This window comes from Mesoplodon densirostris, chromosome X (genome assembly GCF_025265405.1).
Source record: "Mesoplodon densirostris isolate mMesDen1 chromosome X, mMesDen1 primary haplotype, whole genome shotgun sequence".
Lineage (NCBI taxonomy): Eukaryota > Metazoa > Chordata > Mammalia > Artiodactyla > Ziphiidae > Mesoplodon > Mesoplodon densirostris.
In genome coordinates this window covers 51132146-51142876 of record NC_082681.1, presented here as the reverse complement: position 1 = coordinate 51142876, position 10731 = coordinate 51132146, and the positions used below count along the sequence as shown (strand labels likewise).

Here is a 10731-nt window from a genome sequence, read left to right as displayed (position 1 = left end):
GCTGAGAGAGACAGGTGGTGGGAACATCCTCCATCACTCCCCTTACCTCCACAGGCCCTCCCTAGTTGAGAAAGTCACCAAATCCACCTACTACTTAATTTAAAGGCCTGGGTAAAGAAAAATACAGAATTCTGGATATATAGTTATGCATTGACAATTGCTGTTTGTGAGATGCAAATATTTATTCTGAGGGGGGTTGTGTGACATGGTTATTTGGAGTGCTTATCTGTGGAAATAACTTGAGCCATCAAACTACCTTTCCTTCCTTCAAAATCATCCCATATCCAGATATCGAAGAACAAAGAACAATAGAATACTGATGGCTAGACTTAATGGAGACCTTGCCAGGGTTAAAGAAACATGATTGGATAAACTAGAAGAACCTGTCTGAACTACTCCTCCACTGCCAGGGGAGAGGGAGGAAGAAAATATAAAAGTAAAATGAAAGAAATGAAAGGTATGCAGGGAGAGTTCTAAGAAAAGAGCATTTGTGGAACAATAGGGCTTAATGCCTTGTCTTTTCCCCTTCCCTCCTCTTTATGAGTAATGATGCTGAGGGACTTGACCATCCCCCCCCCCTTTCACTGTTGTTCCAAAGCAGCAGAAAACACAGATATGTCCAGTGTGCTGGCAGATGGGATAAAGACAGCAGAGTTGAAGTAGCATAGCATTGTAGGAGAGGTAAAGACCATGACCCTTCACAAAGCAACAAAAATAGACCCCAAAACAAATGTGGAAGCTCATTACGAAGAAAACTTCACTAAGTGACAAAAAGGATCAAAATAAATGTGCCTAGGTGGGAAAATTGTAAAGTTGCCAATTAATCCATCAACTTAGCACATTTCAATCAAAACATTAAAAGCAGATTCTGCAAAAAATGACATTAGTGTAATTAATTACACATTCAGAGAAAATTAAGGTACGAGGTCTACCTCAAACCAAATGTACACAAACACACACCACTAACAGGTTAACAAAGGAACTTACTTTGAAAAGGAAACAATTTGTATTAGAAGGAAATATAGCCAAATGTTTTCTAATAACCTTGGGCTGTCCAAGACTATGCAAAGTAAAATAGAAATATAGAAGTTTAACAGGAAAATATTGAAAGACAGAGAAAATGTAAATTCCTGATTGACCAAATATATCACACAAAAGAAAAATAAAGGAAAGGGTTGAGAGAAACCATGGTGAGTTCAACATGTAACAATAGCCATATTTCCAGTGTGGGTAATGACTACCATGTAAATTGTTGAGCAAGTCTATATATAGAAAAAAATCTTGCTTTGTCTCACAAAAATGAGGCAATTTTGGTGGCAACCCACCTGCCCCCCAAACTCCAGGAGAAGGGAGGAAAACATTGAAAAAAACTAAAAATGTGAAATAAAACTATGCTCTATATGGAGGAGGGCAGTCCGAAGGCAGAGCCCTTGTACACAGCTGATGCCCAGGGAGCAGTGGCCCAGAGTCACATCCCAGGGAGACCAGGAGAGGGCACCGGGCTCAGAAGCAGCACCGCCCAAAGGAAGCTTCTTGTCCCCTCTGTTAGCCAGGGCTTTGAGGAAGAGAACCATTTCACGACACATCAGAAACACGCAGGAAACCTGGCTTTGGTGACGCAGGGGCTGAGGCTTGCTGGGAGGGGTCTGGAAATGTTGGGAGGGGGTGGTGGAATGAGTTGCCCAGATTCATGGAGTGGTTCAGTGTGCAGGGCTGTGTTCTTCCTTTCCTCCAAGGGGTGCCAGGGGCTTGGATGGAGGGCATGAATATGTCTCCTGATGGATGGACCAGCCATGGCCAGGCCACGCCCCTCAGCATCTGCCCTCCCATCCCTTTGGGGATTCACGGAGGCCTCCACTGTCCCCTTCCTGGATCCCACAGAAGTACCAGGGATAGGGCAGAAAGGAGGTTCCCCAGAGGAAGCAGCAGCCAAGCCTTTTCACTCAGCCAGGAATTTGAGCTTGGCATCCCAAGGAAGGGAGGGGGCCTGGAAGTAGGTTTCACAGCTGCTTCTCAGGAGGGAGAACAACACAAAGCAGGCACTCAGCAAGTAGCAACTCTTACTGCTATAACTGTGCACTAAATTGTGCAGGGATGGGTTGCCCTGTGGCCCCCAAAGATGTGTAGACAAAACCTCAAGGATACTGACCTTCCTCTCTAGGCCAGCAGGCGAGGAAAGACACCTTCATCGAGGGAAGGATTCCTCTGCATCAGGCACTGTGCTGCCTGCTTCACAGGTGTTGTCTCCTTTAGTCCTCCCAACAGTCCTTCTTAATTCCACCCTCCACCCCATTCCCCTGCCCCAGCCCCGCCCCCAGCCCCTGCTGGAAGCTTATCCTGAACCCTGCAGCCCATCTCTTCCCCTGCCTCCTGTGGGCACTGCTAGGCGGACATTTGTCAGGAGCAAATGCCCCAGTTAGTTAGCACTGATCGTGTATTTTGGGCTTCCTCTTCACGCAGGCTATAAACTCAAAGACAAGTACCATGTTCTCGTTTTTGCCAGTTAAAGCACACAGCTTTATTGGTGATACATAAAAATGCAGACTTGGTGGACGAGGCTGAGTCAGTACAGCTCATAGAAGGGGAGTGTACATTTTTTGCTGAATAGGTTTACCATCCATAGGCTCGTGAAGAAAAGAGAGTAAATGAAAAAGAATGCAGCCTACGCAGCAAACAATGCATTTTCGGCACAAGCTCCCATATGGGTCTGGTCTCCACAAGACGGTCCAGCTTAGACAGGGAGACCACCACAGGCAAGGCATCCCTTGTCGGGCTAGAAAATGTTGTTCTTTCACTACACAGTTGAAATGATCCCTTTACCACAGGAGGAAGGCTGCAAGGGAGCAATTTACAATGCGCACTGCCTGCAGACTGCAAAACCAAGAATTTACTTAAAGCTCTGTGGGAACCCCTGCCTGGCCAACCAGAGAGTGGTCCTGGATTTAGCAAGTGTAACTTTCACCCAGAGATATGGCTATTGGCTAAGGCTGGATCTTCAATAGCACCCACTGCAGAGTCTTTGATTGAGAACACAAGTGTGTGTTCACTGATCGGGTTTTGGTTTGGGGTGGATCAGTCCCATCCTGTTGGAGGGGGCCACTTAAGAGGCCGGGATTTCTGGGAGAAACTGTCTGTTTGCGTTCCTGATAGAGAGGGACAGGGAGGAGAGCAACATTTGGGCTCCCAGCAACTCACCCGCCACGACTGGCTTTTCAGACAAACCCATCAAGGGTTTCAGAACGTGCCCCTCAGCACATTCACTTCCCTCTGGTATCAAAGGAAACTTCAAGTCTGAAACGGACTTGGCAAGCATGTTATTAATAACTGTCATGATTATTAACAAATTTAATCCGGCCTGCTGCAGAAATGAGTTGCAGCAAAGTGACACAGTCTCCCGACACACTTCGTTGATGTACATCTTAATCTGGCGCTGATTTTCAACACTGGCTTTCAAGTTATCCGGGGCACAGAAAGCCTCAACAGCAGGGTCGGGCATACGGATCGTGTTTCCAGCAATGGAGAGGCTGGCCAAATGACTATTGACATCGTGGCTAAATGAAAAACCAGTGTCCTGGGGCTGAGCTAACAACACTTTTCCCTGAACGAAAGGGCACTTGGAGAGGCCAAGAACACAACTGAAATTTTTAAAGCTTTGAGCACTCCAAGTATTTTTACGTTCATAAGGGAATGGGCGCTGTTTTGCTGGATGTGTTCGGTTGGCCTTGCCCCCACCTGAAGGCCTGTCCTCGGTCCCACCAGGGGCCCCAGGTTCAGTCCAATCCCCATCCTCACTCCAGGGCCGAGCCATAGTTGTGAAATCAAACCAAATCTCAGGCTCCTCCTCATCAAGCTCCTGTTCATCATCCCATTCCTCTTCCTCCTCCTCCAACTTCTCACTGTCATCTCTTCCTATGGTTAGTTTGTAAACGCAGTAGCAGGCACCTGCCCCAATCATCAGTCCTGCTGCCATCCAACCCACTTCCCGAGCCCGGCCCATGCTCAGGTCCGTGCCAGCCCGGGGGCAGGACAGGAGAGGGCCTTGCTCCACCTGAATGAAGAGTGTTCTTAAGGCTCCACCTGAATGATGGTGGAGGGGAGACGTCTTCAGCCTATATCCCAGGCTCCTGAGGCTCTCTTTTGATGAATCTATGGGTGAAAAATAATATTAGGACTTTGGGCTGTGCCTGGATTTGTGCCTCACCAGGCAGACAGAGTGGAGTTTGAGTTCTGGTTGAGAGAGGTGGATTATTTGGCAACTATTTCTTTGTTCTTTTCTGTCATCCTCTGTCTACCCTCAGGACTGACCATTTCTCTTCCAGGGCCTACAGAGAAGGGCAGGAGGTGGGGCTGGGCTGTGACAGCCAGGAGGGTGACAGGAGAGTCTAACCCTCAGGTAGTCTCCTCCACCACCCCCCCACCCCCAAAGACTCAGAGGCAGTCTCTCCCACCAACCTCTACCAAAGTCAGGTAAATTCCTTCTCCTTCTCTTGTCTTCTGTGGTCGGTTCTCCTTCCACAGTGATTGACGGACAGACAGTCTGGCAGAAGGACAGATGGAAAGACAGCCGCCTTTGGGGAACTGAAAGTGTAGTGGATGGATCAGCACTGAGAACACAGGTCCCAGTACCCGCTTTTCTGAATTTCCAGCCTTTGAGTTTAAAATATTTCTCACACCCTCCTGACTTTCCTAACGCGGGCTTCCCCGCCCCACCCCCCTTGGCGTCCGCCATTTCCCCAGCAAAGGCCGCCACACCCCTTTCCCTGCACTGAAATGGGAGGGGGTGTGGAAAAAGAAGGGGCCGGGAGGGGGCGACTCGGACCCGGCCCGCACCGATCCCAGCACCCCCTCTGCGCCATCCCCACCGCCACCCCCACCCAGGGGCCAGGGCTCATCCCACCTTCACACCGACCTGCACGGTCCCAAGGCACTTTGGTCCTTCGCTCGCCGCGACTTTTCCCAGCGACCTACTGGCCAACAGATCTAAAAAACCTGCAGACAGACGGGGGACCGAGGGGACGGAGTGCTTGGTGGACGGAGCAGCACTCGGGACACGAGTGCCCTGATTGTGGAACCTTTCTTTCCTCGGAGTCTCTGTACCAGCCATTCACTCCCCTCACCCGCCGCCCGAAGTCCGCCAGTTCTCTCTACTAAAATGGGCATGGGGGGGGGGCGGCGGTATTTAGAAAGTAGGCGAGAAAGGGACACAGCCCCATCGGCCCGAACTTGGATCCGTGGCGCTCTTGGCCTTTTCCCATCCCATCTCCCTCCAAGCAGAGCCCACGCTCATACCGATCTGCACGGTCCGGGGCTACTTTCCTTCTTCTCTCACACGCCTGCAGTGTGATAGGGGGCTGGTACCCAGACGGAGGCGACTAGCAGTACTTCTGCTCTAGGCAGCTCTTGGTCACGTGACGACCACGTCACCAGTGAGCTCTGGCCCCCAATTTCCACTCCCACAAGCAGTGCGGCAGGCGCCAGCCTGCCCCGTACCTCCCCCCCATCACACTGGGCCCTGTCACTCTTTTCCTCTGTAACAATACCAGAAACCAGAAGTGACCATGGCTCTCTGGTGTTTGCATTTGCCTTTCTCTAATTACAGGAAGGGGCAGCATCTTTTCCTGGGTCTATCATTACTTATACTTCTTTTGGGGGAAATGGCTTATCCTTTCCTTGGCTCTGAAGCTCCTGTCCTCTCTTTCTTAATTTCTACCCTTTCCCACAACCAGTCTCTGCACCAAAATTAAGCGGAGGGGCAGGGAAGAAAAGCCCAAGTAGCAGTGAGATTTTTGTTAGTATTTTTAATATATTTATGTTCGCTTTCGTCAGTCCTTCCTTTTTTATTGATTCAAGCTACACTATTTTGTAATCAGAAAATATAAATATATATATGTGTATATATATAACAAGATTTCCTAGTTAATAAGGAGGCTCATCGATTTAAGCTAATTTATACCACACTGAAAATATTTTCTTCTGACTTCACAGGAAATAGCAGCTTTCAAGCAGCATATTAAAATTTAAAAACATATCCTTACAAATAAAGCCAGTGTGTTTTCAATATGATTTATAAATTGACGGATAAAATGAATCTATAGTGAAGTGGTCAGTGCTTTAACTGTGACCAGTTTAGTTAAGTGAACCACTATCCCTTCTTCCTGGCTGAACTCCTGGTGTTAGGTGTCACAGGATTGAGATCGTCAGAGGGGACTGCTGGATGGCTTTCATTCTGGCTTCAAAGGACAGACTTTCTGCAGACCCCAAATTCAGGTGAATCTTACAAATCAGTAACTTCACAGATGAGCTTGCTTTTCAGTCAAAGGTCTTTATTTAAATCTATTCTGAAGTTTCACGGTGTAACCCATAAATCATCCAGAAATTAGAGGATTCCCTGCTATCCCACTGATGAAAATGAGACTTGGTAGATGGAATTTTCATTTCATCATTACACTGGTGAAATATATCTGGTATCTGTCATTCGTGCACTGTATGTCCCCCTAGCAGCAGCTAGTGTCCAGCATTTTCCAGTGGAAATAGTAGTTAGAGTCTGTGGGTGAAGGTAAATCACTGCGACAACCCTTGAGATCCGTCATTTTTCTCTTACAAAAGGCACAGTTTACAGGATCCCAAGCAGTCGCCAGGGGAAAGAGTCCTTTTCATTCCCTGCCTTCTGTTACAATTTCACTGCACCACCCATACAAGCCCCTCAGAATAATCCCAGAACTCAGGGACAAAGTATGCAGAACTTAGTCCCCAGACATTCAGCTGTCCCCGGTGGGGAGTCATACTCTAAATATAGTCCCTTCAGGCAGCCTCTTTCTTAGAACGCTGAAATCTGACACCCCAGCAGGAAGCTCCCTGTGTGAGGGGCCCCAGTGTGGGGGAGGCCCTTTCAGGAGGTGAGCCAGGAAGCCCAGAGTGCCTTGCTGGTGAAAATTCAGAAGTCAAGAACATGTCACAGCTTTCTGGTCTTCCTCAAACTTTTATAGACCAAACAAACCAGTATTACAGCTCGTGTCTCTAAACCCCTACCTCATTTATTTTGCCATCATCTCCTTATACCGTTCTTTTCATTGCCCTTTATTTGCTTCTCTGAGGCAAGTGAATTCTATTTATGAAACCTTACTAACAGAACTCGCAGATTCAACTGTTACCATTCAATCTTTGGCTGCTAAGAACTTATATAAGTGGCTTTTATTTATTTTGAATATATACATTAGAAAGAACTAAGGAGTATGTAAAGCTTAAAAGAGGCGGGTGCTTCAGTGTCACTGACGTGGCTTTCCAGTAAGAACTCATTCTCACAACTCAGCCAGCCTTCAAGGACAAAAGCTCCACTCTTACCGCTCCTCATTAGTAAAAAATATCTCTCCCCTTTGGTATATTTTTCAATTATTCCAATGTATAACCCCTGACCACCATTCTCCCAGGCTGTCAGACCTTGTCTGTTTGGATCCACTCCCTCTCTTAAACTTCCTAAACCCCATGAGAAGGATAACACTTTCAGTCCTCTTACTTTGTAATTTTGATCCACAATTCCTACCAAGGAACCTGGAGACTAGCATTTTTTAAAAATTTATTTTATTTATTTATTTTTGGCTGGTTGGGTCTTCATTGCTGCACGCAGGCTTTCTCCAGTTGCAGCGAGTGGGGGCCACTCTTCCTTGCGGTGCGCAGGCTTCTCACTGCGGTGGCTTCTCTTATTGTAGAACACGGGCTCTAGGCGCGGGGGCTTCCGTAGTTGTGGCTCGTGGGCTCTAGAGCGCAGGCTCAGTAGTTGTGATGCCCAGACGTAGTTGCTCCATGGCATGTGGGATCTTCCCAGACCAGGGCTCGAACCCTTATCCCTTCCCCTGGCAGGCGGATTCTTAACCACTGCGCCACCAGGGAAGCCCGAGACTAGCATTTAAAATCTACTTTTCTCTCCGTTATAAATCCACCAACAAATATTTATTTAAGGGCATGTTATTTGCCTAACATACCATTTCAACAGCAAAAATGGAAAATCCTTAAGCAATTCTTCAGACAAGCCTTCAAAAGGCTATGTGAAGCCACTGCCAAAAAGAACCTTTTGGCTTAAATCAGTATATGGTCACATGTGATGTGTGATTTATAAAGTATCCAAAAACAGAAAGGGATCAGCAGATGGTAACACTAATGGAACTTTGGAGGGTGAGAAAAATAAATTATAGAAGATTGTTATCTTAAAAAGCTATATTACTTTTTGTATTGTGTTATTGGTTTTTGTGTTGTGTATTAGTTAATTTTGTTTAATTGCAAGCAACAGAAAGCAAATCTGTTTAACTTAAACGAATGTTGAAGACCAGCATCAGCTCTGAGGCGTCTAGGTAGAAGGAATTGATATATGGTCTTTTCAGGATGCCATACTTCTGCTGATTTTTGGTTTTCTATCTCTGCTCAAGGTTTAAATTTCAGTAAGAGAGTATTGAGTTGGTCTGTTTTGGGCACAATGCCCACCCTTTTGCTGGGGAAAATGACAGGGCATGTAAAATGTAAAATGCACTTCCTTTCTTTTCCCAGAGAGAAATGTAAACTGTTTCAGATGTTATTGTTGATTTGCAGGAGCCCTTTAACTACTTTGGATATGAATCCTTTGTTCAGCTGTGACTGAGGTGCTGGGGGCCTATTTGCCACAGCATACTTTAGTTTTCACTTTCACATTAAGTGAACGTTATAGAGGTACAAGTCTGAAATGGTGATGCACACGGCTGTCTTCTAAGCTAAAGCTACCTGGCTTCCCTGACAAGATTGTAGACAAGGTTGCATCTACAGTTCAGTCTTGTCCTCATCCCTTCATGATCAATACCTGATTTTGTCTGTACGATGAGAGCAGATGCCTCTGTCAAGGAAAGACTCCCATTCATAGAGACATATATAAATCTATATCTGAATGCCCAAACCCATGGATCTTTGCATTCTCTCCCTGTAAGAAGGCCACAAGGGAAGCTAAGTCTCACAAAGGAATGACAACTGAAAAATTTATCCTGAGAAATACAACCTTCAGGGGTACTAGAGGTTTCTGTCAGTTTTACCAGCCCATTCTCGCCCTGTTGGCAAGCTACTCCTTGGGAAGCCACAACCTCAGAAGGTTGTGTGGTGAGCCTGAAGTCAGAGCAAGGGCATTGGTGCATGTTAAGAAGTGTCTCTCAGCTAAGAAACTTGAAGTACACTTACGCATCACAGGGATGGCTCTGCCAAAGAAAGCTATTTTTTCCATTCATCTTCGCCAAGACTCCCTCTCCTCCAGACAGTGCTTGGGTGGGAACTATCAACACTTTCCTCTGACTCTCCTTTTCATATATTCCTGTGCTTAAATAAGCCCCCTCGCTGCACATGATCTTTCTCCAAACACAGAATCATATAGTTGATTTGGTTTCTGCTTACTAAATTTCAGTCATATCCTGTTCACCTTAAACATACACAGTGTTGTATATCAATTATATCTCATAAAACTGGAAGAAAAAAAAATTTAGTCATATCCTAGTACTGTCTTCCAGAAGTTACATCGATATGAATTTCCCTGGAGTTTTGCCTGTTCCCAAACTTCCCAGACTCTTGATTTACTCCCATATGGTCTGTGGATCTTAAAATTTATACTCAGATAATAAACTTATATCTTAAATATTAGGGCACATCTCACCGTAGACCCCGTGTTCCGACATTATTTTATTATTTTTCCCACTCTTATATAGTTTGTTCATTGCTGACAGGTGAATCATTGAGTTCATCAAAGCAGTCAGTGAAAAGGTTTCACACTAATTGCTAGATTCCGAGTTCAGCAAATTTTGTCTTGGTCTCAGTGTTCCTCTAACACCTATTTCATTTAAAGATGATACTATCTGTATATTTTGTAATGTTCTTTGTCTGCCACTCACTTTGTCAGTGTGTGTGCCTCTCTATGTGAGAGACATCCACGACGTAGTTGTGATTTCTACTCAACCTTTTCTGTGTCACTGGCTTCTGAGGTCTCCATGCCTCTTCCTTGCTAACTGATAGGAGTGAAAGTCTCCTGTTTAGAAGACTGGCCTAGTCAGAAGATTTATGTATCCTCAGACACACTGATGAGCTCATTCAGGATTGTGTTATATGCTAGGCCCCAGAAGACATTAAGATTGCTTTGAGTGAAGTGTGTAACACTCCCTGCAAGTGAGAAAATATGGGACTTTTGGAGGCCATCACCCAACATCACTCTCCAACTCCCACTCTTTCTTTTTTTTTCTCAAATGAAAATAGCTTTACAGAAATTCTTGTCTCATAAAAAGAATGTAGGCTGGGGGTGGGAGAGGGCAGAACTGAACGAACAAAAAAGCATTAAGAAAGAAAAAAACCACACTCACTCCAGGTCTCCTTTTCTGATGGCTTTTTCTTTTCAGATCTGGGACTAGATTTCAGAGGAAACGGTAGACATTTGTAGCTGGAAGGTGGGGAGGTGGAAGGAGAGGTTGCTGCCCCAGGAGCCTAGGGAAGGAAGAGGCAATTTTTCAAAAAGTACAAGTGGCCAGTAACCCCAGGGGAAGATGCTGTCCCTTTCTGGTAATCAGAGGAAGGCAAACACAACTACAGGGAGATGGGATTAGCAAAGAAGAAAGAGTAACAAGGCCTGATATGGGGGAGGGAATGGAGGGGGGCGGGCCCTCTTCTGCCGCACTGCTGGTGGGAGGGGAAATTGGGGACCCGAGTTGGTGGATGACGTAGCTCTCACGTGACCAAGAG

General features: G+C 46.1%; 1 protein-coding gene across 3 annotated transcripts; it reads right to left on the bottom strand.

Moving 5' to 3' along the window:
• Positions 1 to 2487: 2487 nt before the first annotated feature.
• Positions 2488 to 5398, bottom strand: ARMCX6 (armadillo repeat containing X-linked 6). Of its 3 annotated transcripts, none has more exons than XM_060087060.1 (4): positions 5290 to 5398; positions 4898 to 4989; positions 4453 to 4578; positions 2488 to 4146 (listed from the first exon to the last, which is right to left on the bottom strand). In XM_060087060.1, the coding sequence occupies exon 4, from the start codon at positions 3995 to 3997 to the stop codon at positions 3101 to 3103; it is 897 nt and encodes a 298-aa protein (XP_059943043.1). In that variant the 5' UTR covers positions 3998 to 4146; positions 4453 to 4578; positions 4898 to 4989; positions 5290 to 5398; the 3' UTR covers positions 2488 to 3100. The 3 variants fall into 3 exon arrangements, with proteins under 3 accessions (XP_059943043.1, XP_059943042.1, XP_059943044.1); XM_060087059.1 differs by having other exon boundaries at positions 4910 to 4989; XM_060087061.1 differs by having other exon boundaries at positions 4459 to 4578; positions 4910 to 4989.
• Between the last annotated feature and the right edge of the window lie 5333 nt (positions 5399 to 10731).

Coding starts and splice junctions, on each gene's coding strand:
- ARMCX6 (XM_060087060.1), bottom strand. CDS start 3,997: ATGGGCCGGGCTCGGGAAGTGGGTTGGATGGCAGCAGGACTGATGATT.